This window comes from Lepidochelys kempii, chromosome 8, assembly GCF_965140285.1.
Source record: "Lepidochelys kempii isolate rLepKem1 chromosome 8, rLepKem1.hap1, whole genome shotgun sequence".
NCBI classification, from domain to species: domain Eukaryota; kingdom Metazoa; phylum Chordata; order Testudines; family Cheloniidae; genus Lepidochelys; species Lepidochelys kempii.
Window position 1 is genome coordinate 7,731,192 of NC_136387.1, and position 27,242 is coordinate 7,758,433.

At 42.3% G+C, this 27,242-nt stretch overlaps 1 protein-coding gene across 3 annotated transcripts in view; it reads left to right on the forward strand.

Annotated features, from left to right (window-relative positions):
• The window catches only part of TBC1D9B (TBC1 domain family member 9B), a 38,109-nt gene extending 11,253 nt beyond the window's left edge, over nucleotides 1–26,856 (forward strand). The window contains exons 4-22 of one of the 3 annotated variants that reach the window (XM_073355366.2): nucleotides 1,431–1,659; nucleotides 2,308–2,566; nucleotides 3,447–3,654; nucleotides 5,992–6,204; nucleotides 7,391–7,555; nucleotides 8,397–8,547; nucleotides 9,049–9,263; nucleotides 10,162–10,279; nucleotides 11,252–11,537; nucleotides 13,401–13,530; nucleotides 15,149–15,247; nucleotides 16,165–16,233; nucleotides 17,099–17,339; nucleotides 17,663–17,728; nucleotides 18,242–18,313; nucleotides 18,725–18,775; nucleotides 21,515–21,568; nucleotides 23,419–23,525; nucleotides 24,135–26,856. In XM_073355366.2, coding sequence (XP_073211467.1) covers nucleotides 1,431–1,659; nucleotides 2,308–2,566; nucleotides 3,447–3,654; nucleotides 5,992–6,204; nucleotides 7,391–7,555; nucleotides 8,397–8,547; nucleotides 9,049–9,263; nucleotides 10,162–10,279; nucleotides 11,252–11,537; nucleotides 13,401–13,530; nucleotides 15,149–15,247; nucleotides 16,165–16,233; nucleotides 17,099–17,339; nucleotides 17,663–17,728; nucleotides 18,242–18,313; nucleotides 18,725–18,775; nucleotides 21,515–21,568; nucleotides 23,419–23,525; nucleotides 24,135–24,830 — 3,429 coding nt within the window. In that variant the 3' untranslated portion in view covers nucleotides 24,831–26,856. The remainder of the gene's footprint in view (nucleotides 1–1,430; nucleotides 1,660–2,307; nucleotides 2,567–3,446; nucleotides 3,655–5,991; nucleotides 6,205–7,390; nucleotides 7,556–8,396; nucleotides 8,548–9,048; nucleotides 9,264–10,161; nucleotides 10,280–11,251; nucleotides 11,538–13,400; nucleotides 13,531–15,148; nucleotides 15,248–16,164; nucleotides 16,234–17,098; nucleotides 17,340–17,662; nucleotides 17,729–18,241; nucleotides 18,314–18,724; nucleotides 18,776–21,514; nucleotides 21,569–23,418; nucleotides 23,526–24,134) is intronic. The other 2 variants (XM_073355370.2, XM_073355368.2) reach the window with 2 other exon arrangements.
• Nucleotides 26,857–27,242: the final 386 nt, after the last annotated feature.

Consider the following 27,242-nt stretch of genomic DNA (forward strand, 5'->3'; position numbering starts at 1 on the left):
TTAACTCTGGAATTTGCTTTCCTGGTAGTGCCCAAAGTTAAGCTTTGGAAGCAGTGCAAAGCTCCCCTTCCTTATTTTGGCCTTTGCCTGAAGTCTAGGGCGGAATAGGTTATCTGTATTTTGGTTTGGTAGAGGGAGGCATAGTTGTAGGTCCAGCCATAGATACAGTTGTATCCACATTTCTAAAAATTGAAAATCAAGCTGTTTATAAACTAGATTGTAGATTTGAGAATGATGCTAGGAGCTGATGTGATGATCCATCCTCTAGAGAGATGGAGGTGATAGGAGCAAGAAATAACTAACATGGGGAGCTTGGAAAAAGTACCATTACCCATGCAGTGGCTCTGCCATCAAGGCTGCTGACTCTCTAACAGAGAAGGGCAGCTGTGCTTGCTGAGAAGGACACTGTATGCACTGATAAGCTAAGGAACTGATCTATTTTTAGAGTCATCCTATCCTTAAAATAGATATGTGAATGTTCCAAAAAAATCCTTCCAATAGAAATAAGAAAATGGCACACATTTCTGAGTCACAAATTGGTGTATGCTCCTGGATATTGGTAACACAGAGGCAGCTTCTTTTTCAGCATCTTAGCTGTTGAATTTGAATTTTTTAAAGTGGGGGGGAATACTTGATTTTCAGGGTAGGAAGTGCAAGTTGTGGACCATTATCAAGGAGAGCTCTTTATATTTTAACCTATCAAGTCTGATAGGGTCTGTTTTTCTGAGGTCCTGAGAACATGTAACTCCCATTGAAGTTATGTAAGTTGTAGTTGCTTGTTGTCTCTGAAAATCAGACCCATAGTGTCACTGTAAGTCAATGGTAGTTTTTTAAAATGGTATTGAAAGGGGAGATAAAAATCTCCATAAAGTAGGAGTGACTTGTTACTGTAATCTAGAAAACAAAACATCAAGACATCATTGTGAGTTGTGACTGTGAAAAATTGTTTTTCTTGAGACTCCTTTGTATCTTTGTCAGGTTCCTTGCCTGCTTCCCACAACTCTTGCTTGGGTTACTGTCAGTCTTTTCCTTCTGGTTAAACAGGATAGGACAGAACTCTCTTTAACGCCCATTGGTGCTGTCTATGGAACTCCAAGCCCTCTAGGGAGCATGCTTACTCTTCAGCAGTACCAGGAATTCACCTCAGGTCTCCTGCATGGCAGTATAGAGTGCTAACTCTGAGTTACTAGGCCAGTCATGAGAAGGTCACTGAGATGTTATTTATGGACACTAGCTTTCAGTGTGTGTTCAGGCACAGGTTCTGATTTGTTGTTCTTATTAAATGTCTTTGTTTTGCCTTTAACCTGGATCTGGTGCTGATTCCCTTGCCATGTTCTTTCTCTCTGTCTCTGAGATTGTGCTACTTTAAAACTGTAAGTGAAGGCAGCACTGATTTTTCCACTTTCCATCATCCTCTCCTCTCCCTTCAGGGCATTATTGCTGAAGAGAACAAGAATCAGCAGCCCCTGGGTGAAGAGGATCCAGGTAAATTTAAGGAGGCTGAACTCAAGATGCGAAAACAGTTTGGAATGCCTGAGGTGGAGAAGCTAGTCAATTACTATTCTTGCAGCTACTGGAAAGGGCGTGTTCCAAGGCAGGGCTGGCTATATCTTACTGTCAATCACCTCTGTTTCTACTCCTTCCTGCTGGGCAAAGAAGGTAAGTTATCAGCTTGCTATGTGCTCTTGTCTGCCACTTCCCCCTTGATATAGTTGATCATTGGTGTTGGCTTTTTTGGCTGTTTTTAATTTTTTTTCCCCATGGGAATCTTCTTTTAGCCCCAGCACACAGCCTTCAGGTCCCGCTTACACTTGTCATCTAGCTTTCTCATGACTTTATGGGTAGAATTCTCAAAAGCACATAAAGTGATCAAGAAGCCTGTGGCAATGTCTGCACTTCCCTGTAACTCCCACATGTTGACACTGTGGACGCAAACTAAAAGGTTCGCATTAACCTAGTGCTGTTTGCGGTTCTTTATTAGAGTTTTGAGATCTTGATGGCATTTGCCTCAGGAGTTACTCTGTTGCCCGTAGTTATCTGCTATGGATGAGATATGAAAATCTGAGGAGATATAATTAGGAGTATGCACTAATTCGGCAACATTCAGGTAGGATCCAGTATTGTTTCATAGACCAGTTATTGTCAGACAGTGCTTTCTTTATGGTGAGGCACTTGGGAAGAAAAAAACTGCCCAAGAGTGGGAAAAGAAATAGTAAGTCTTGCTTGCTGCTTTGACTTCTCTCCTACTGGCTATGTGTGTTTTGCATCACATTGTAATTGGTGGGTTTACTTTGGGTGCTTCCCTAGTGACCCTGATCGTCCAGTGGGTGGACGTGACACAGCTGGAAAAAAATGCCACACTGCTGTTCCCTGAGTGCATTAAAGTGAGTACCAGGGATAGCGAGCTTTACTTCTCCATGTTCCTCAACATCAATGAGACCTTCAAGCTGATGGAACAGCTGGCCAATATCGCCATGCGGCAGCTATTGGACAACGAGGGCTTCCTGGAGGACAAGTCCCTTCCCAAGCCCAGCAAGCCTCTAAAGAACATCTCTGCACTCAAAAGGTGTGTGTATCTTCCAGCAGTGGAAATGGGAAGAGGGGAAGGGAGGAGCAGGAGAGTCAAAGAATGGGCGTACATTATTTAGTAATATATGGATTAGCACCTGAGGCCCAAATCTGAATCAAGGCTTGATTACTTTAGGTGCTACATAATCTCTGACATTCCCCCCTTGTAGCTATGCTCATTTTTGTCCTGAGTACAATTCATCTATATTTTAGACAAGTTCAGTTTTCCCCCTGTGCATGAAGGCATAGACTGGACTTTCAATGATCCCTATCTGAAAATAATCATGTAAGCAGAATTTGCTTCTATTGGAGATGACTTCATCTACAATGCCTTCTGCTTTGGTACAGTAATGCATTTGGGGAAGGGCAAGGCATGCAACTATTTAGAAGCATGCTTTCAGGATCCCTATATTTCCCCCCAATCCTCTGCTCTGATCTCCTTTTTTAAAAAGGTGAGGGTCTTTTAAAAAAATCATAGTACGCTTATAGCATTTTACATCTTCAAAGTATTGTACAAATTTTAATAGTACCACTGTTTTGGGATGGAAGGTTGTACAGTTGTTTAAATCCATCTGTTTCAACCTTGTGATGATTTCTCTCAAAGTATTTATGAGAGTAAGGTATATTTTATGTTTATGAGATGCATCCAAGAGAAACCTTGTTTTATCTTTTAAGTACTTGTGCTCCAGAGAATGTGTGGGTGTTGTGGTATATCTCAGTTGGAGAAGTGAACAGTGTGAAGACGAGAGGCACTCTTGCACGCTGAGACTGGAATGAACCTTTGGTTGTGTTGTTTCCTTCTTAGGATTTTGAGAATGGAGGGTGAGGCCATTCATGCCTCCCAGTGTGGGGATTACCCTTCTCTTTTTTCCCCCCAGAGATCTGGATGCTCGAGCCAAAAATGATTGGTACCGTGCCACCTTCCGGCTGCCCAAGGATGAACGCCTGGATGGACATACAGACTGCACCTTGTGGACTCCATTTAACAAGATGCACATACCTGGCCAGATGTTTGTTTCCAACAATTACATCTGTTTTGCCAGCAAAGCAGAGGAGGCCTGTCATCTCATCATTCCACTCAGGGAGGTGGGAACCTATTAAAATGAAAAGCCACTTATGCATCAGGACTACAAGCTTTTGGTCTTTAGCTTTTGGGTGTTTCTGGTGCTTACAGGTTGTGAATCCTGACTCTTGACCACAGTTAATCCATAGGCTAAGAACATAAGAACAGCCATACTGGATCAGACCAATAGTCCATCTAGCTCAGTATCCTGTCTTCCGACAGTGGCCAATGCCAGGTGCTTCAGAGGGAATGAACAGAAGAGGTAATCATCAAGTGATACATCCTCTGTCACTCATTCCCAGTGTCTGGCAAACAGAGGCTAGGGACACTTCAGAGCATGGTTTTGCATCCCTGTTTGTCTTGGCTCATAGCCATTGATGGACCTATCCTCCATGAATTTAGCTAGTTCTTTTTTGAACCCTGTTATAGTCTTGGGCTTCACAACATCCTCTGGCAATGAGTTCCACAGCTCGACTGTGCATTGTGAAGAAATACTTCTTTTTGTTTTAAACCTGCTGCCTATAAATTTAATTTGGTGACCCCTGGTTCTTGTGTTCTGAGGAGTAAATAACACTTCCTTATTTACTTTCGCCAGTCATGATTTTATAGATCTCTATCGGATCCCTCCCAGTTGTCTCTTTTTCAACTGAAAAGTCCCAGTCTTATTAATTTCTCCTCATATGGCAGCTGTTTCATAACCCTAATAATTTTTGTTGTTTTCTGTACCTTTTCCAATTCCAGTATATCTTTTTTGAGATGCGGTGACCAGATCTGCACACAGTATTCAAGATGTGGGCGTACATGGATTTATAGAGAGGCAATATGATGTTTTCTGTCTTCTTATCTATCCCTTACCTAATGATTCCCAAATGGTTTCACCAGAAATGACAGTTTATTTAGGTACTGGGGGATTCTTTCATAATGGGCAATGTTTCTAGCAAAAGACTGAGATCAGTTCCTATTGAAAGAGAAATCTGTCTCCAAAACCTGAGTAACAGGGAAGGAAGCAAAGGTAGAGTACACATGCAAATATTTTCTTCAGTAACCATGAGACTGCTGACTAGTAAGTTTGTTTCTTATCCAGTTCTGGAAGTATCCATAGACAAGTCAAACTTTCAGTGCTTAACAAAGTCTGTTCAAAGGACATTGTGACTGTTGGTTTATTTTGTTTACGTTTTAGATTTTGTTTTTCCTCTCCTGTTTGTAAAAGAAGGACCTCTTAGCAGCTTGAAAGTAGCATTTTTCCCCCATGCCACTTTGTCCGTTCCCATTTGGCAAACAGATTTTTTTCTATTTTTAATTAAACTGAAATGCATCTTGCTTGCGTGCCATCATTAATGAAATCTGCACAGCTTCTTCAATAGAACTCATTAACAAAGAAGGAAGGGGGAACAACAATAACAAAATATTTTTTCTGTAGCTCTTATAAAAAATAAGCTTTCAGGGTGTCTTGCTCTGTTTTGTACTAGTGGAGATAGGGCTACTGTTGGAGTATCGGGCACAGCTGTTTGTGCCCAGTGCAGGTGAGCACACTTTTCTGTCTTGGCATTCTCTCTCCTATTCTAGAAAAGTAGCATTTTTTTTTTAAAAAGAAAAGGAGTACTTGTGGCACCTTAGAGACTAACCAGGTTATTTGAGCATAAGCTTTCGTGAGCTGCAGCTCACTTCATCGGATGAAGTGAGCTGTAGCTCACGAAAGCTTATGCTCAAATAACCTGGTTAGTCTCTAAGGTGCCACAAGTACTCCTTTTCTTTTTGCAAATACAGACTAACACGGCTGTTACTCTGAAACCATTTTTTTTAAACAATCTCTTGTATTTTCTTATTTTGTTTACACACTCAATTTTGTAAATAGGAAAAAAGGCAAAATCTTATTCACACTGCATATGTTTTTATTCTTTCAATTTAAAAGGGTTCTCAGCATCTTGATGGGGGGCAGTGAAAGGTCTGTCCTTCAGCTGAGGAAACTGAGGAAAGCCTTTTGATCTTTCTGTATAAACCAGAGCACATGGCAGGCATGAGGAAGAAGGTGTTAAAACAGCAAAGTAAACTCCTCTTTGTGGTGGTACTTCATCAGTTTTCTCCCCCTTCTTTCCACAACAGGCGCCACTATCATTCCTGTAAAAACCACATCAGCTACAGCAGAGGCTGCTGGCTTAGACCATCTTGCATGTGTCTTTTTAAATGATTTGATGATGGAGTTGATGTGTTGGCAAAAATTAATACCTGGAGGACAATCCAGGTTATAAATGTTTTATAGCAAATTAAATTTGGACCTGCGTCTCAGAGTCCCTTTTAATGATCAAATGGAAATGATGGAGACCTGCTATATCTAAATTGCCTGTGACTGTCTTTTCCAGGTGGCAGTCGTTGAGAAAGCAGACAGCTCCAGTGTCTTGCCCCGCCCTCTCTCCATCAGCACCAAAAGTAAAATGACCTTCCTCTTCGCCAACCTGAAGGACCGAGATTTCCTGGTACAGAGAATCTCTGACTTCTTGCAGAGAACACCATCAAAGAAATCGGATGGCAGTGGCAGAAAGTGGAAGGGGAGCTTCAGTGACACTGGATGTGAGGTACTAGAGCAGGGTTCTGGAGTGGACTTTCCACCTTTCCAAAGAGATGTTTGTTGCATTGTCTACTCCAGGAAATGGCATCTTCCTATCAGACTCCTACTCTGAAAGCTGGAGGCTGATTAAGCTCTGACATTTCAGGTCTTTATAATGAGGAACAGTGGGAATAAGACCTATTTACATCAATTTCTCATTTGCATCACTATTCTCGGCAGATTAGGGAAGTTACCCATTCATTGGTTAGAGTTGCATTATAATTTCTCAAGATAAAGAAAGCTAGAGCCTGAGCATCACAGAGAAAATGGTGTTTATGCTGGGGGAGTGCTGTTGGCAAGGGGAAAGGAAGTAGACTGCATCTATTTCTTTGAAAGGCAGGGGAAGAGAGAGAGAGAGGCTGAAATGTTAGACTAGATTCTCTGGTCTGCTGTACCCCTTCTGCACAGTCAGTCAGTGTAAAGGGAGCAAATACCTCCTCCTAAATCCCGTGCCGGAGATACCCTCAGAATGGGACAATCCCTAGGGAGCGTAAAGCTTCCCTTTCCACAACTCCTGGTGTGAGGGACATGTCAGGGTGGGCAGGGGAAGTGGCCAGAGCTAAATATGCTCTGGTAATCCCCAGCTGGCACAGTTTGGAGCAGCCTCTAGTGGCCAGTATACTAGAGCATATTTTGTTACAGTCAATGAGATCTGGACACAGCAGAGGATGTGGCCCAATGGGTCTCTTAAGGATGCCTGAGACAATAAATCTTAATACATTCATGGATTATGGTTGAAGATCGTAGAATAGTTCTTAAAGCTAAGTAATGGATAGCTCTGGGGACTGGTAATGAGATACAGACGTTCTTACTTTTAGGTTAGTGGCCAGAAGTGGCATTACTACTGTTAGGTAGCCTGTTGGCCATCTCCATCTAATCTTTGTTGGCAGGTCTCCACATCACAGCTGGCACCTTTGGTAGTCTGGGTAGAAAGGGGAAATATAGAGTGGGCTTGGAGATGGAGCTACCTTTTACTCTGGGTAGCGGTCCCTGCAAGGGCTGGGTTGAGGGGTATTGGTTGGGCAGCATGGAGAAGTCAGCATGTTTTGTAGAGAGGACTTCAGTGTAGTATTTGACCACACAAAATGTGCTTGCAAAATAAACAGTAGAAGCTTATTATGCTTTTTTTCAGACTATATATTTTTGTTCTTCAGGAGTTTCCAGAGCTCTCTTCCAGCAGTCCACCTGCAGTCAGCCCAACCTCTACTCTCAGCAACCAGTTGGTCCCCAGCTTCTGTACAGGGGATGTGCCAACGGCCTCCCAGGGGCTACTCAAACTCTTCAGGAGAAACTCCGAGGAGCTCTTGGGACCCAAAGGGGTATACAAGCTGCTTACATTTAATGGAAAACAATTAATTGCAAGGAGTTTGGTGTTTAAGTGAATGCAGACTAGAACAGACAGGCATAGTGAAAACTTCCTCGTTCTTCATTCTGTACTCCAAAGCTCCATCAGTGCATCTGCCCACTGACCTGTTTCACCAGCTGCAGTTCCATTGCTAGGCTCCCATACAGCTCTGGAAATGCATCGGAGCTGTAACCCAAGCTCTATCTTGATTTTCCAGTCGTGGGCTACTTGAGCAAAGACTGCCAATTGTGCTAAATTCTTGTGCTATGTTGATAATTATCCATTGAGTCAGTTTCGCTCTCGCTTCAGATTTCCAAGAGCTTTAGCCTGGGTACGGGGGACGTAGTAATTTTAACCATGTAGTAAGAGAACACCCTGACTTGGTTACATGTGTGTTGTAGATGAGACATAAAATGTAGATCGAGGCCACCAAAATCATTTCACTTGTGATCTATTTAAAATCAGATCTTTAAGATGAAGGGTGATGTGTCATGACGACAGTGCCATCCATCACATCCTAGACTAGCACCTCTTTATTCAAGTAAAAGCTGTATCAATGTCACGTTTCAACCTACTTGCTTGCACCTTTTGGCAGTGAATACTTAGAAACTTGATACAGATGATCAGTTGTTCATAAATTATGTATATAGTGAATGTAGCACATCAAAGAATAAGCAAGAGGAAACAGTTTAAATGTGGCACTGTATTTCCTTTGTCAAGTACAGGCTTGAGTATTCTGAAACCTCTCATTCTATAGGTGAACTTGACGAAAATGCTTTAGTCCATCCAAAGGCTCTGTTTGTTTTTCCTCTTAGGCAAAGGAGAAGATGAAGGAAGAGTCATGGAATATTCATTTCTTCGAGTATGGGCGAGGAATGTGTATGTATCGCACAACCAAGACCCGTGAATTGGTACTAAAAGGGATCCCAGAGAATCTTCGTGGAGAGTTGTGGCTCTTGTTCTCAGGTAAAAGGCTCTACTGTACACTCGAGACAGTTCCCAGGTAACGGGTAGCCCTTCTGCAGTTAACAAATATGAGGCCTTCTGCAAATTTCCGATGTTGCAAGAGTTAAATGTTCATATCTAAGTAGATCACATTTATTTCTAAATTAATCATTTACTCCCCGGTGTACTCCAGCTGCATGAAGCTTTAGAGAGACCCAGTTTCTCTCTCAATCTGAATGCAGTAGGCCAGCAGGTGCTTTCTGAAGAGACTATGATCTGTTGCCTGCTAGGGCTGCATGACAGTACAGTGAAAGGAAATTCTCTCTTTTCCCAGGTGCTACAGAGTCGTCTTTGTCCGAATTGTGACATTTAGAAGCTGGGGAATTACCTGATTTATCTGCAGATTTGTTTCTGAACTTTGGGATCTGCTTGTATTCATTTGAGTCTGTGTACCGTCCCCTATCTGCCCCTTCACTGAAACTTTGGGGACAAGTGAGTGAAGCAATGCCTTTGTCATTGTAGGGGCCTGGAATGAGATGGTGACGCTTCCTGGGTACTATGCAGAGCTGGTGGAAAAGTCAATGGGAAAATACAGCCTTGCTACAGAGGAAATTGAGCGAGACCTGCACCGTTCCATGCCAGAGCACCCTGCCTTTCAGAATGAGTTGGGGATCGCGGCCCTTCGGAGGGTCCTGACAGCTTACGCGTTCCGAAACCCCACAATCGGGTACTGTCAGGTAAGAGGGGAGTATGGATTGTCCCCCCACGCTTTGGACATTACTGAGAGTCAAACCCCCATTTTAAAGAAGTTTCACACTGGAATTTGGGATCCTCCTTGATGATGCCCTTATACTCCAGCGCTAAGGCAGGGGCTGCTGTGTTGTAAAACTGTAACTGTCCTTTGGATGTGATGTTAAATCCATTTGTTCTGCCTATCAGAGTGGGGCAGCGGAAGCGTGCTGGGCCCATAACCCAGAGGTTGATGGATTGAAACCATACTCTGCAAACTTGGGTTTTATTACTTACAGCCCTGGAAATAATTCTAGTGGCTGTGAGCCACAGAATATTTTATTAGATTGGGGAGAGCCCCAGTGTCCTGGCTAACTTTTTCTCACTCAATAAAAGCACCTTCTAGTTTCCTAAGTAGTGCACAAGAACTAGCTGAGATTATGAAGACAGCTGTATTGACCGTGCACAGCCTGCACCAAACTCATTTGTAAACTGCTACAGGATATCCAGAGTATGTAGAAGCTGAATTGTTTTATCTATCCTTTGGATATTTACAGCCTCCTTCACACTGCTCTATCAAAAACTCTCTCAGCATAAATACCCTTTTCAAGGTTTTAGTAACCAGGTTAGTTAATACTAATACTTTGCATCCATGGATCAAAGTGCTTTACAAAGATGCGTGGGGCTATCACCATTTCACGGCTGCAGGAGCTGAGGCCAAGAGCGGTTAGCTGGAAACAGAACATAGATCTTCAGACTCCTGGTCTCCTACCTTATCCATAGGAGCATAGTATTCTAACCACATTTACCTCACGTTTATAGAGTCCCATTTACCTTCCTGAATACCCTCAGCTACTGTGGTATTTTTCTCTCCATGCATGTTTGTGTTCCTCTACCTGCTGCCAGGCCATGAACATCGTGACATCGGTACTGTTGCTGTACTGCAATGAGGAGGAGGCTTTCTGGATCCTAGTGGCCTTGTGCGAGCGGATGCTGCCAGACTACTACAATTCCAGGGTGGTGGGTGAGTCTGTCAAATTCATCATGGGGGCTGGCACTTCCTTCTATTATACAATCAGCAGAACTCAGGAAAGAAGGAGAGTCATGTTTATTAACAGACCATTAAACATAGTGCATTTGAAAGAGTATGGGACACTAGCCGATGAAAGCTTTGGCCTCATTAATGATGTGTAAAGAATTTCCTGCAAATTCTAAATATCCAGTTATTCTCCCTGGAATAATTCAGTTCTTAACCCTTCAGGACCAGACAACTATTAATTGGAGGGAAGACAGAGAAGAGAATCAGAAATGGGAAGGGGCTGGCGGGCTAGACTTACATGGAAAGATTTAAAAGAGCTAAATGTGTACATGACAAAGGGGTGGGAAGTCTACCAAGTATTTGAAGGGTGTAAACACAAAGGAATGGTGGCAGGAGTTATTTAGGTTGGTACTCAAGGGTATAAATAGGAATGATGAGATGAAATTAGGGGAGAAAAAATAACCTGACTATCAAATACTTCCTCATTGTGAGATCAGTTCAGTTTTAGAATAGTCTCCCAAGGGAAGTTGTGGAAGCTCCATTGCTTGGAACTTCTAAAATTAGACTGGATAAAGCACTAAAGTATATGCTGTAGGTGATTGTCCCACACAGTTCTTCAATTCTAATCTCTCTGCTTCTGTGACATTATTTTTAGAACAAGAATCTTTCACCCCACCACTCTTTCGTCTGGTGAGATATACAGATCAATTAATGACTTGCTCACCGCAGGGTGTACAGTAGCAGATCACATGATATTCACATGTGTATGCAGATCTCTTCAGTTATATTAAAGAGGGAACCAGGAAATACATATGACCAAACCTTAGTTGATTTCAGTTCTGTTGAAAACTGGCTGATTTGTGATTAGAATCAATATTTATCCAACTAGCATAGACTTACATTACTTTGTGCCCAGTCCCGCGATAGCAAATTGTCACTTCCCCCTTGTCTTTTCAGGTGCATTAGTGGACCAAGGCATCTTTGAGGAGCTCACGCGAGACTACCTTCCACAGCTGTCAGAGAAGATGCAGGAGTTGGGAGTGATTTCCACCATTTCTCTCTCCTGGTTCCTCACCCTCTTCCTTAGCGTCATGCCCTTTGAGAGTGCTGTGGTCATTGTTGACTGCTTCTTCTACGAGGGCATCAAGCTTATCTTGCAGGTGTCTCTGGCCATCCTGGATGCCAACATGGAGAAGCTGCTAAACTGCTGTGATGAAGGCGAAGCCATGACTGTCCTGGGCAGGTAGCCCTCATTATTATTCTTTGTAATTAAGTGAACGGCAGTGGTACTCGCCCTTCCACTCTGGTGTGAAATCCTTAATATTTTTCATGCTCTCACAATCTTCATTGCTTAGCAGTTCGAACTGTCTTTAGTAGATGTCACGGTGTCTCAGTGGGTCACAGCTGAGGATGCCAAATTCAGGACAAACTGCTGAGAAATAAGGCAGACTCACCCTAAACTGCTGGTTATTCTAACATTAGATTATACCAATCCAGTAATAAAAGTAAACTTCTGTCTCACCACAATGGTTAACAGGAAGTCAAAAATTCAGTTTCTTTAGGCATTCCAGCCCTTCTCTCCCCACCCAGACACTGTCTGAGTAGTTACTGAAAACCAATTTAATCAAATATAGGATTCTCCTAATCCCAAGAAATCAGCCATTTAGCTAGGTCAATATATAATTCGGAACTTTCAACCCAATAATCACACTGATGCCAATCCTTTAGTAACTAAAACTAAAGTTTTAATAATAAAAGAGAAAAAGAAGAGAGTGAATAATGTTAATTGATCATATACATACAAATAATAGCAACATCCTTATATCAGATTTGTAGCAGTGATGGAATAGACTGCTGGCTTGTAAAATCTCTCTGATAACTTCCAAAAGATTAGAAGGTCTTCAGTTCGTATTTCAAAATGCTCCTTTTAGTTGTAAATCCACAGTCTAGAGAATCAAGGCAGGAAAGAGGCAAAATGGAGATAGCTCAGGAGTCTTTTATATCCTTTGCCATGTGCCTGGAAATTTACTGTCTCTGTGGAAAGTTACTGGCCTAAGATGGAGTCCAGGGTCACATGATCATATCCCATGTCCTCACATGGCTTGATGACTCACAGGGGGTAGCCATGGCCCGTATTCTTGCTGAGGTGTCCACAGAAAGAGCTACCTGGGCAGAGTGAGTTTCGTATGGCCCATTGGGAGAGCTAAATGTCCTTGCTGGGCCATCAGTACATAGCTGTTTGGCCCTAATATAAGTTTTACCTGGTGGGTGTTACCCAGGAATACAACACACATGTATGATGCCAATACATAGCCAATATTGATAACTTCAGATACTAAAATGATGCATGCATATAAACAGGATAATCATACTTACTAAATCATAACTTTTCTATCGACATCTTACATGACATACTTTGTACAAGATTTGTTGCAGTTGTATAACAATGGCAGTATCAATTATCTAAATGGTGACATTCAATCATACAGCATCACACTATGAAGAAAGACCCATTCTGTTCTACCCTCAAGAATCCAAAAGCATTCAGTTGACTTTCTTCTACAGCATCCAGAAAATGGGGTCTCACGATAGAAAGCTAAGGTCTGAAGAGTTCCATCATATTTTCCAAGGCCCATCCTGGCATGATGTATCCCTGCTGTCTAGCTTGAGTTTGAAGTCTGAAAGGTTGCTGCTACCAAATCTAGGGAGAATTCTGATTCACTGTCAGTAACAGCTCCTAGTGGGGGGAGCATCCTAAAACCTGATGAGGCAAATCTTCCTGTAATGTAGCAAATGTAAGAAGGCTTCCTGTAGCAAAGTTAAATGTTGATCCATTCCAAACATGCCACCACCTGCACCTTATTTTTCTGAAATCTCAGAAGTTTCAGGTGCTCTGAAGAATTAAACGAGAACTGATTGTACTAGAGTGAAAGACATCAGTGGTGCTAGGCAGGCTAGCTGGGAAGAAATAAATTTATTCCAGCCAATGAGATTGATTGTCCAAAGGAAGTGGAAATAGTATGTTTAAGATCTTACTTGCTTTTTTGTTAATTCTTGAGATTGTGTTAATCCAGAGCCCTGCCTTTGTTCTTGTTTATCCCCACAGGTACCTGGACAATGTAGTAAATCGGCAGAGTATTTCTCCACCTATCCCACACCTGCATGCCTTACTCACAAGTGGAGATGAGCCACCGCTTGAAATTGACATCTTTGAACTCATCAAAACATCCTATGAGGTCAGAGGCAAGATTAATATTTACTTGAGTGATCTTTGCCACTTAAGGTCCAGTCCTGCATTCCTTGTGTAGCCAAGACTCATTGGCTTCACTAGGGGCTTGTCTACACTTACCAGAGGATTGATGCTGCGGTGATCGATGTATTGGTGGTCAATTTAGCAGGTCTAGTGAAGATCCACTAAATCAATCACAGATCACTCTCCCGTCAACTCCTGTACTCCACTGGATCGAGAAGAGTAGGGGGAGTCGATGGGAGACGCTCTGTCAACATTGCGTAGTGTAGACCCCGCGGTAAGTAGATCTTAGCTACGTCGATTTGAGTTACGCTATTCACATAACTCAAATTGTGTAGCTTAGATCAAATTTTCCCTGTAATGTAGATAATCCATATTCTTAGGCCTTATGCAAGGGATGCAGAATTGGGCCACAAGTCTTCATGTTAAATATGGTGGGACTTCAACTCTGTTCTTCTTTTCAGATTCCATGAAATCTCACCAACCATGCTAACTAAAATTGAAAATTGATTCTCAGTGCCTACTAAAGCTGATAGGTCAGAGATTCCCTCCACTCTCTGGAGAAAAGCTTTAGACTGTTATTTTGCACATGGGGTGAGTTAATGCCAGGGAATTGTAGAGGCAACTTAATTACTGAATATTGGAATGAAAAAGGAATGTTTTGGGGATAAACTTTTGGAGAGTTGTGAGTAACGTATCTGCACGAAACTCATCGTGCCAGGTTTGGCATGCCCATGAATCCCATTCTGCGGTGTCTGTGTTGTGATGATAGCTGGATGACCTGGAGTCTGCTAACCTGGGATTGGTGGCAGCAGCAGCCACGAATCCAATAGGCCATATTACAGAAATAGCAGGCATTCTCCCTGGTTCCCAATTACACTTTTGCAGAAGTAACTCTTCATGGATGATGACAACAGTATACTTGCATGGGAGAAAATAGTTTATTTTTATGTTTAATTACCAGGGCAGTTATCAATGCACACTTGACACATCCTCTCCCTCAATGCAATGAGGAAAATTGGGAAAAGACTTAGTTTTTCAGGTGGATTTCTTTTCTCTGCTACTCTCTTCCTCTCTGTCTTCTGTCATTGTCCTTTTCTTCTCCCTTCAGATCACCCTTATACTGTTCTTCCCATACAGCGTACGTTGCTTTCTAGTCTCGTTTTCTCACTAACTTGTGCCAGTTTGTGTCCTGCTCAAGGAAATCCTGTTTCTGTCATTGCGCTCTCTTCCTTCAAAGCACTACTCTTTCTGACTGTTCATTCTTTCTTGTTCCTTCCTTGTTTAAGCAGCAGCATCCAAATCATTTTACTTCTCTGATTAGTGCTGTTGAGAAAAAGCCCTGCCCCCTTACAGGTACATCACTCAATTTGAATATGGATTCCTAATGAGTGCTAGCACATCTCATCACATGTTTTTATACTTCCCACCCACCCTTAACAAAAGAGTCTTAGCAGACCATCTCTATTGACAAAAAGTCATTTTTTCCCTTTCAGGTCACTTCTAAGGTGATTCCTGATTTGGGGAACAATATGTCACTGAATGTGAGACTTGTCTCATTGGTACATGGGGGTGACCCAATGTGCTTTTCTTCCTTACTGTAGAAATTCAGCAACTTGAGGGCAGATGACATTGAGCAGATGCGCTTTAAGCAAAGATTGAAGGTGATCCAATCCCTGGAGGACACAGCCAAGAGGAGTGTGGTATGTAACACCCAGATTAAATGAGCTACCAGTTGGCATGTTAATGTAGGACATTTTGCTTTGAGTCCTCTGAAAATCTGCTCTATAGCAAACCCAGGATGTGGTGACTAAAGGGATGATGGTTAATGTGGAAAATATATCTGCTGACATTTAGCTCTCATTGATCTAGTCTAACAAGTTGGGCTGAAGAGCAGAGGAAACAGTTGAAGTGCGAAGATGTGATCCTGGTAGAATTATAGGCAAATCATTGCCAGTATGAGCCACAACAGGCTTTGTAACACTTTCCATTTGTTAGAGCTGCCTGTATTTGTTACTTTTCATCTTGGCTCTTTGAGGGTTGCAGGATGGTAGATACTGCTGTCCTTCCCACCCAGAGTGTGTGCTGTGATGTTGGGAACCCACAGAGGACTAGGACGGAGGAGGAGCATCTGCATCTTACTGCCACTTTACTCTTCTATTTGTGCCAGTTGTGAAACCTGTTCCCTTTGCCCCTCTCACTGTAGCACCTGCGCTATAGATGTCTGACAATAGAGGCATTAGAAAGCCAAAAAGTGAAACAAAGGCAAAGAGGTGACATGTCACTTGTTCTCACTTCCAATTACAATGCAGTCAGAGCAGAAAACATACTTAACACTTTGAGCAGCTTTTTACTGTGTTTACCCTCCTCGTTCAAGGAGGGTACAGCTGTTCTTTGTGTCAGCAGTTGCTGGCATGTTCCTGTCCTAGCAACTCAGAGAGGTGAGACTGTTTTCCTTCAGTTCAAAATCACTATAACACTCCTTCCTCCTCTGTACCTTAGTCAAGTCTCTTGGCCTTTTTCATGGTATATGAAATATTGTTTCTTATAGTAAGTGAATAAATTTTCCAGTTTAGGAGTAATAAATAAATGTTCATTCTGTTTCTCTCCCTTACTTTAGGTCCGAGCTATATCTGGTGACATTGGTTTTTCTATGGAACAACTAGAAGAGCTTTATGTGGTGTTCAAGGTAGGGACCTGGCATGGGGAAGAATGTGTCCTAGTCACTCTGCCTCAGATATACAGATAGATAACCAAGATTGAGTGGATGGGGTAGTAATAGCATTGTATTTCTATCCAGAATCTGATCTGTCAAAAGCAGAAGTGGGGCTCTGGGGTACATGGTGCCAGTGAGACCGGCTCTAGTATGTCTGGGTTTTTTTTTTGTTTTTTGTTTTTTTTACAAAGGTGATGGAAAACTGTTCACAGCATTTAAATGATATTCATCAGGGAGAGATGCTGGCAATGCTGGAAAGGAATGTTTAGTGGCTAGAGTAGAGGACTTGGATTCAGAAGACCTTGGTTTTATTCCTAGCTCTGCCACTGACTTGCTTTGTAATCTTGGGCAAGTCACTTAACCCTTCTGTGCCTCAGTTTGCCCGTATGTAAAAATGGGATGAAAGTTCCATACCTCATGAGAGCAATAAGACTCGGTGTTTTTGATGCCTTTGAAATACTCAGTTGCACGATGTTGTAGACGTAGCAAAGTAAGATGGTATGACTTATTCATAAAACTTTCATTCTAGCACTGTGACAAATCTTATGTACTCAAATCTCTGCCTGAGTCTTCATCCAAATCTGATAGTGCCTTTTGTTCTCCTTGAAATCAGTCTTTTTCTAGTTTGATCAAATCCTCTTCCTTCATTTCTCAGAGCTCAGCCATGATCACACATGGACCTTAGGAATAAATAAGGGGAGGAGAAAAATAGATGTATGAGCAAAAGTTTCTTCTCTGGCTATGCAGTGTCTTTGTCCGTGAGGTTTAATTGAGTCCCTAAGAATGAAGGTTTGTGTAACTATTAATGGTTTGACCTATTAACCCTTTCCCCTCAAAGGCAAAACACCTGACGAGTTGTTATTGGGGGAGCAGCCGCACTGCAGCTGCCCACCGAGATCAGAGCTTGCCCTACCTGGAGCAGTATCGCATTGACCTGGAGCAGTTCAGAGAGCTGTTTGCCAGTCTAACCCTCTGGTCCTGTGGCCTCCACACACCTGTGCTGGCAGGGCGAATGTTCCGGCTTCTAGATGAGAACAGGGACTCTCTCATTAACTTCAAGGAGTTTGTTACAGGAATGAGTAAGTGTCTTTTCTAGAGATGCTGTGGAATGTTTTAGCAAAGTTTTCCACTGTTCTGAGCACATAACCATAGAGAGACAATAGAATTCATCCAGGAGGGAGGACAATGTCATTACAGAATGAGAAATGCCTTCTTGCTAAACAAGTTAGACGTTGTGCAGAATGCAGCCGCACAGATTTCTTTCTGTACAGGAGCTGTAACTGCATATCTTTTCAGCTTCCCCTTGCTTCTATGGGAACTCTAGGGGTCTGTTTGATGGCCCCTGTGAGCTGTCGGTGACTCTTAACACTAAGGGCTATTTATTTCATCCTTTCCCCCACAGGTGGGATGTATCATGGTGACCTGACTGAGAAGCTTAAACTACTTTACAAATTGCACCTGCCTCCGGGTGAGTGATCTCTTCTCCCTCCTTCTCTGACACCCAATGGTAGCTATCACATTGGCTGAGGAGCATCCTTACATGTTTTGCTAGATATTTCAATAAAGCTTTTTTTGTGTTCTCACCTACTGAGGGGAATGAATGGATAGCCTGCCTCAGTGGTTCTCAGACTGATCTATGAAGAATTTGCTGATGATCTGCAGAAAGCTGGTTACATAGCCAGCCTCATTTCCAGCTACTAAATTGCATTGAAGGACTGCTAAATATTAAAAAAAACCCAAAAACCGAACCATTGATATATATGAATTATCAGTGTAAGTAAGTTTCCATAGGGATGTTACATGATCCCTGGCTGGGATGATTTAACTGGGGATTGGTCCTGCTTTTGAGCAGGGGGTTGGACTAGATGACCTCCTGAGGTCCCTTCCAACCCTGATATTCTATGGCAGATGGGAGGGGAGAGGTACCTCAGTAACCCAATCATCTTCTGCTCTCTCTCTCTGTCTTTCTCTACATGTACAGCTCTGATCTCAGAAGAGGCTGAGTCTGCTCTGGAGGCCACAAGTTATTTCACAGAGGATATCTCGACAGAAGGTAACTTAACACCTGCTCTAACCTAAGAGATGAAGGCTGCAAGTGTCGCACAAGTCTGTGCAGTTTGAATGGTGACCCTCGAAAGCAGGGTTAATCAGTAGAAGTGTTTTAGGGTTGCTTCTCATTGTTGCATGGGGAAGATGAGTGAGTTGATGGGCTGTTTAATCTCTGCTTTTCTAGAAGAGAATGCAGCATGCTGTGAAACACTCTCACGCAGACTGCTGAGGAGGAACATTAATGATGCTGTCTGCTTTTACCAACCTGTCTTTCCTGTTTTCAAGTTCAGGGAGTCTCACTGTGTCTTTTTTTTTTTTTTTTCCCCACCTCCTTTATGTGTGTCTCTGTGTCTGGCCCACTCTCTGTTTTCCCTTGGATTTACCCTGCCCTCAAACCCTCTCTCTGCTGCTCCAGTATCTCCTTTTGTCTCAGAGCTGGATTTCTTCTTGCACTGTGAGTCTCAAGGTTAGTCTCTAGGGTGTGCACACATGCTGAGCTCTTTGTTGTTATGCTAAAATAATCTGCCAGCACTGAAGTGCCATGTAAAATACCATGAAATTATTTTATTGCTGCTTTCCACTGGCCCTCCCTCTATACATGCAATGCTATACCTAGCACTTGGTTTGCTTGCCTCATGTGCATTTTAGATGCCTTTCAGTAACTGTGTTTATTCTATCTACTGGACTACAACTCTGTTATAACCGAAGGTGACTAATTTTAATTCGAGGCTTTGGCCTTGAGAAAAAGTTTGACCTATAGTTCCTCCAGTGGAATTTGGCAATGGCTATTCCCATTGAAAAATTTACTTGACACCTACTAGGCTGAGAACTAGGTCTATTAGCCAATGTAAAGATAGCATTGCCATCACCAGGGCTTCTCCAGAGCCTTGCAGCTTAAAGGAAGGAAGAGTTGTGTAGTATTTAATGTGTACTACAGCATTGTCAATCAACTTTCTATTTAATACGCTTTTTAAAATTTAACTTACTGCTATGGCTGATCAAATAGCAGAATAAAAGGATTAAGTATATTATTTGATAAATTTCACTAATATGTATTGAATAATGTATTAGCCAAATAAGGTGTGACCCTCTAAAGCAGTGGTCTCCAAAGTGGGGTGCACGCAAGACCATCCGTGGGGGTGCGCGGCAGGAGGAGCGCAGCTCTGCTCTCCCACTCCGTCTTCGGCGGCACACTGGCGGCTGCTCTTTTTTTTTTCTTTTTTTTTTTTTGCTTACCCAGAGCTGGCCCTGGGGGTGTGTGATTCAAAAAGTTTGGAGACCCCTACTCTAAAGAGCTGGTTGAATAACAGTGTCAAATAAATTACTCAAATAACACTGGTGACATCTGAATAATATATTTATCTAATACTGTTCCATCATCTTTATATATTTAATTTCTCTTGCTGTTGTTGTATCTTCTTTCCTTTCTGGGGCTCATTCCACTTTTTCTTTCTTATAATAGATCATGGGGCTTAGTTAACTTCCATGTCTATTTCATCTCATCCTTAGCTCTCTCTCTCTTCCTTTCCCAATATTGTGCTCTTTTCCTACCTATCCCTTTGTACCATATTTCTCTTTGCCCACTTATCCCATCAATCTCTCCTTCTCCCTCTTACCTTTCCTGCCTATTCGTCTATTCATTCACAGGCTGTGTAATGCTAACACTTTTCTTCAAACTTCTACCATTGCTAATGTCAAGCTGTCCTGTGGTGGCTCAAGAATGTGAATAACAACCTCAGGGCAGACTGTTAAGAAGCAGGGCACAAACCCCAAATTAGTTGTGAGTTCTGCACTTAGATTTCACTAACCTATTATCAAGTGTGAACTCCTCAAGCACTATACAGCCTCAACATGAAGTCACAGATAGTCCCCTTGCGTACTCTGATCTATCTTGCCACCCAGATAAGCTTACCTTTGTGATAGATGGTCCCTTACACCAAGTACTACAGCAATATTCAGGTTATTCCCAGTCCCAAAGGACCAGTCAGTTACGCCAGGTCAATTGCACCTTAGATCTTAGAGCAAAGACAACCCTTGTAGCCAGTCCTATAATAAACCATCTAAGGATTTATTAACTAGGAAAAGGAAACTAGTTATTTACAAGGTTAAAGCAGGTAAACACATTCACACAAATGAGTTCCACTGTTTCAAAAGGTAATTGAAACTTCTATAATATGCAAGTTCTATATGTCCCTTAGGGCTAACCCAGGCTAAGCATTGGGGATCTTTTGCTTATGCTTACTAGTACTTGCCCCCTCAGAGCCCAAGCAGCATAAAAGATACAGTTTCTCCTTGTTACCACCTTTTACTGCTTTCCCCCTTCCGCTTCAAGTTGCAAGTTCAGCTGTTGGGAGGAATTCAGTTGCATGTCTCCTTTTCAGTCAGGGATGAGGAGAGCAATCAACAGTTTTTTGTCCTCTCATGTTCCACAGTGATTTGTCTACTGTTTATGGGTCTTCTTTTGTTGGACAGGAGATAACACCTGTGGCAAGCTAGTATTTCACACTTGGTAATGCTTCTCTCCTGACTGGGTGATTCGCAGTAACAGAGCATTACCTGTATGTGTTACCTTATGACATGGGATACAGATATTATAAGTGAGATTAATGCATGCAGCAATTTACAAGCATTCCATAAAGTCTAAACACATTTTTATAACTAAGGCCTATTTTAATAATACTAACACATGGGGGAGCCAGACTGTTTCCAGTTATGTATTTGTCAGTGTTCAGTTGAAACCTAGGGACCTTAGCATGAACTGGCACCTAGTCTGCCAGCATCACTGCTACCAGCTGTTAAGCTGCACCAGTGGAAAAAATTAAGACAACTGCTATGTTAGACAATGCCATGAGTCTTGGAAATTTTAGGAGACGCCTCACAGCCCAAGGAGTTGACTTTCCAAATATGAGTAACAGGTAACCTTTGGAATCACAGGGCTTATGAACTTTTTAAAATGTAAACTCACATTCTGCAAACTTGATACTCACCTGGAAAAGCTTCCTACTTACTGTGTGCAAGTAGATTTTTCAAGCTGTGGCTTTTTCAGTCCCGCTATATACTGTAGGGGAATGGTGTAGGAAAGCTAGCCCTAATTTTATTAAAAATACTCATGTCTGTACTATACTGGATATGTAAGTTTGTCTTGTACACTGTGCAGTAATAGAATATTCGCTGAGTCACTTTTCTAATATCAATGTTTGTTTAGAAGCAGCTACTCAGGAAGACAGAGGAGGGAGAAATGGGGATTCCAAAGAAAAAGGTAACTAACTAGTCCCTAATGTGGACAATTAGTAGCTCCCGGCATTTCCCAGTTTTGTCATTCATGTAATGTCAAGTTTTTTAACTCCTACCCCTTTTACTCTAGCATAGGAAACCTCTCAAGGCTTTGCTCATGGAAAGAGGCACAATGTAATGTGGTCTAGGGAATTTTTATGTCTTGCTGATTCTGATATGGTAACAGCCTCCAAGCTGAAAGGGTCTTGATGCGCTAGAGAGGCCTTAACTCACCAGCCATGAACTGCAGAACTGCAAAATTTACAGAAAAGCAGAGTTTATTTCATACCTGCCAGGCTGATTGCAGAAGTGTTAGTTTTGCTCCTCTGCATCACATAAGAAAAACTCTAAAAGCAGAGTGCCGTTCCCTGTGGTCTCGTCTCCTGAGTCCTGTCAGTGAAATCCTCTAAAACAGTATTCTTGCAAGCATAGAATCATGGAAATGTAGGGCTGGAAGGGACGTCAAGAGGTTATCTATTCCAGCCTCCTTGCACTGAGGCAGGAACAAGTAAACCTAGACAATGCCTGACATGTGTGTCCATCCTGTTCTTAAAAACTTCCAGTGATTCTACAACCTTCCTTAGCAGCCTATTCCAGTGCTTAACTACCCTTATAATTTTTCCTAACCTCTAACCTAAATCTCCCTTGCTGTGGATTAAACTAATTACTTTTTGTCCATCCTTCAATGAACATGGAAAATAATTGGTCAGTGTTTTTTTAGGCCTTAACATAACCATTTTCAAATTTCAGGGCCCCATTCAGTCTTCATTTTTCAAACATGCCCAGTTTTTTAACCTTTCCTCATAAATCAGGTTTTCTAAACTTTTTATCACGTTTGTCCTCTCTCCACTTTGACTACATCTTCCTCAAAGTGCGGCACCCAGAATTGTCACAGTATTCCAGCTGAGGCGACCAGTGCCAAGTAGAGTGGGACAGTTATCGCCTGTCTTACATATGATGCTCTTGTTAAAACATCCGAGAATGATGTCCGCCTTTTTCACAGCTGCATCACATTATTTACTCTCATTCAATTTGCAATGCACTATAACCTCCAGATCCTTTTCAGCAGGACTACCACCTACTCAGTTATTCCCCATTTCATATTTGTGAGCTTTATTTTTCCTTGCTAAGTGTAGTACTTTGCACTTGGCCTTTTTAAATTTCATCTTGTTAATTTTGGGCCAATTCTCCAATTTGTCAAGGTTGTTTTGAATTGTAATCCTATCCTGTAAAGTGTTTGCAAGTGTGATGTCATAAACAAATTTGATAAGCATACTCTCCACTCCATTATCCAAGACCTTCATGAAAATATTGAATAGTACTAGATCCACCTGTGGGACTGAACTAGATATTTCTCGCCAGTTTGACAGGAAACCATTGATAACTACTCTCTGAGTACAGGTTTCATAGTAGCAGTCGTGTTAGCCTGTATCCATAAAAAGAAAAGGAGTACTTGTGGCACCATAGAGACTAACACATTTATTAGAGCATAAGCTTGTATGTATCCGATGAAGTGAGCTGTAGCTCACGAAAGCTTATGCTCTAATAAAAGTTAGGCTCTAAGGTGCCACAAGTACTCCTTTTCTTTGAGTACAGTATTATAACCAGTTGTGCCCCCACCTTACAGTAATTTCTTCTAGACTGCATTTCCCTAGTTTGCTCATGAGAATGTCATGTGGAATAGTATCAGAAGCCTTGCTAAAATCAAGATATATCATGTCTGCTGCTTCTTCCCCATCCACTAGGTCAGTAACCTTGTCAGAGAAGGAAACTTGGTTGGTTTGGCATCTCAATCCATTAATCCCCTGACTCTAATGATCTAGCTTTGCCTTGCAGAGGAGAAGGGTACCAGCCCCCAGGATTACAGATACTACTTGCGAATGTGGGCCAAGGAAAAGTATTCCAAGAAAGAAACCATCAAGGATCTCCCGAAAATGAACCAGGTAGGAAGTGAACTGAGAATGTGTTTCCAGTTGACGATTTACAGCAGGGATGGAGTAAGGCAGGATACAGCAGGCTCACAGTTCTGCCAATACACTTTAACCCTTACAGCATTCCTTGCTGTTTCAATATTTAGAGTTCTAATGATGTCAAACTCTAGTGGTTCTATTATATGGACATGCATCCGATGGAGGACTAGTTTGAGATTTTACTTATAAACTAAACTAATTTTGTTTCAAACTTAAGACATATTTCCAGTGGTGAAAATCAGGTACATTTAACCCTCCTCCTCCAATTAGAACTCTAAACAAAGGCTCCCCTCCAGTGCAGTGTGTTTCAAACATCCCCTTAATGCCATTCCCCTGACTTATACACTGCCTAGGGTTTTCACTACCTTTGGAAGATGGAGCACTATGCAAAATATTAGACTACATATTAGTAAGTGTCCTGCATCATGACAACATAAGCTGCTACTTGGAGGGCATGATCTAATACAGGATGATCTAATAGGAGTCACTGCTTCTCAGTAGGTGGCTCATAGTTCATCCACCATTGTAGATTTAGTGGAGGTTTCATAATCTTTGCTGTGGTTTCATTTTCTGTTTTTAAAGGAGCAGTTTATAGAGTTATGCAAGACCCTTTACAACATGTTCAGTGAGGACCCAGTTGAACAAGAGCTGTACCATGCCATTGCCACTGTAGCCAGCCTCCTCCTACGAATTGGGGAAGTTGGAAAAAAATTCTCCAACCGACCCATGAAGAAGACTGATGACTGCAAAGCAAATAATACCGATGCTGAAAGTGAAGAGGAGTCACCAACGTCTGAACACAGTCAAAATTCAGCAGTGGAGCAGCAACCCCAAGCTGACCCTGAAGACAGAGCTTCTGGCGATATCCAGGCTGGAAAAACCCATCAGGAAAAACAAACTCCAGGAGATGGGGATGGTGGAGAAGGACCAGGATCTCCTATACAGCTCCCGTCAGATGATGAAACCAAAGACGATATGTCCATGTCTTCCTACTCCATGGTTAGCACGGGTTCCCTGCAGTGTGAAGATATTGCAGATGACACAGTCCTGGTTGGTTGTGAAGCTAGCAGTTCAGCTGCAAGGTATGGCAGCACCATTGACACTGACTGGTCTATCTCCTTTGAGCAGATCTTGGCTTCCATGCTTACAGAGACAGCCCTGGTAAACTACTTTGAGAAGAAGGTCGACATTGGCCTGAAGATAAAAGAGCAGAAGAAAGTAGAGAGGCAGTTCAGCTCATCCAGTGACTATGATCTCTCCTCCTCAGTGTCAGGCTGAACTCAAGGAAAGCAGTAATGTCTCAGGTGATAAAGGGTGAGGCTATAGACATTGGGCAGATGGCAGGAGTTTTTTTACCCAGACCAATAACTACACAACAACTACAGTAGATTCTGCTGAATAAGTGGCTTGTCACAGTGGCTGTTTAACATAGACACCTCTCTGGAGACCTGGCTTGGTGGAATTACATTACATTCTCAAGAGCATGAAAGCTATTAGAACTCGATAGCCCCATAGGCTTGCAATTACCACTGTAAATTATGCATGTCTGCCTCTGGTTATCTTTTTTAATGAAGTTTTATTTCAAACACAGCCACTCCATGCCCTGTCCTCATTTGCTATAGATTCCTGGGTAGTTTTGTACAGAAGATGCAGCCCAGCTTGAAACTCTGTACGTCTTTGGCTGTCACTCTGTGATCTAAGCAGTATGTCTAAGTGCTCTCAGTCCTTGGCCTATAAAATAGTCTTATTAGGTTCTTAGATACAGTACTGTAACTTGACAAATGTATTGCAATCGTATCCCATTGCTCCCAGCATCCTGAGACTTTAATTCAGTAGTTTCTCAAATCTGGAGGCTTCTATGGATGTGATTTGCCATCCCAGTAGCGTGTGGTTTTTCAACATTTTACAAGAAAGTGTCATGTAAACACTTGTTTTCTAAGCCTCTGTTTTTAACTCTTTGACGCAAGGAATTGATGGTTTTGAATTGTGTCTGAAGCCGCAAGCTCCTTGACATTGATGCATAAGAAGCAGTAGGACCCAAAAAGATATTGGGTCTGCCAAGGGTTTAGATCGTGGATGCAAGTCCTAAACTGGAAATCAGCTTACTGGAGCCCAGTTGTTACAAGCTGTTGGTACACAGATCTGTTTTTCTTACTCTTGTTGCTTCTGACATTAGTTTGTTCACAACCTTTCTGTCAGCACAGCCATTAGCTTTTAAAAGGAAAATATCTTCTGTAATTTAATTTCCTGGCAATATTTTACTTCATTTTAATATACTAATGATGGATCTGATTTTTAAAAAGATCCATAGTAAATTTGTCATAAACCAGTCAAATATCAATGTATGACCCGGGCTTACAGAGCCCATGTCAATCACTGAATTATCACAGAGCAAATATATCACTTGGTAGAACCTTAACAGATCAGTTTCTCACTGTGGACAGGGCCACAGCAGATCTAATTTGTATGAGGCAGAAAACTTACATGAGCACCTGGTGCCACTTGTGACTGTTCCCTGTAGGCTCTCTGAAGTACAGGGCTTTCCAGGAGCATGTGCATCTCCAGGCTGCCTGTACAACAGGAGTCCAAAGAGCTGTTTACACCTCAGTCCTGAGAAGTAAAGCAGAAGCGGGAGCAAAGTTGTGGTGCTCTCCTCTCAGCCATCACTCTAATACCTGAAATCTGAACAGACTAGCTCACCTGCGAGTTTAAAAGCTTATATAGCTGGAGGGAGTGCAGCTACAGATTACCCTCTGCAAATTAACTGTGGACCAGAGGAAAGTAGACACTCCATTTGGAAACGGTAACTTCCCTGTGGGAGGGCCTCCCCTCCCAGGAAGCATCATCATTTCTTTTCATACAGACCTGTTCATCTCATTACAAAAGCATCTGTGTTCCAGTGGCATGTGCCTCACTGGCAGAGAGCAAGAATGTTAGCATGGGGCTGGTGCAGACCCAGTACTGAGGGTGAGCCACATTGGTGCTTCTGGCTGGTGTTCAGAACAGACAGGGATGACAAAGACTGGAGCCAGCTGATGGATGTTCCCAAGTAAGGTACCATTTTATGCGATGTTCAGTGTTACTTCCTTTTGTGGTGTTCTCTCTGTATTCACAGCCAATGCATATTTCTTAATTCTCTGCCTCCTCTGTCATGTACCTCTGGAGAGCAACTCTAGTAAAATTGCTTTTACTAATTCTTCAGTAATTTATTGTAATTTTTTTTAAGTACAGGTAATACATGTGATTTTACATTGTCTATGTCTGATCTGTCATGTGCTCAATAAATGAACCAGAATCCACACACTGCCCTGGACTGGCTTTCACTTTATCAGCTGAACACTGCTTACCCTCAGGGTGTCTGAGCGTATGATTTTTCCTCACTCCATAGCTAGGTTGTATGTCCGTGATTGTTGCCTAAGGCAGTAGACCCAATGGATGGCCTGTGTCAGCTGACTCGGGCTCAGAGGTCTCAGGCTGTGGGGCTATAAAATTGCAGTGTAGCTGTTCTGACTCAAAGGACCCTCTCGGGTGGAGGGGAGTCCCAGTGTGAGAAGGAGGGTCTCACTTTTCTCTCCCCATCCCCTCCACACAATTCCCATCTCCCTCACAGTATCAATGCCAGGAGACTGCCACTGCACACTGATTAATCGCTATGGGGATGCAAAAACATGTCCCTTCTTTCTGACTTGC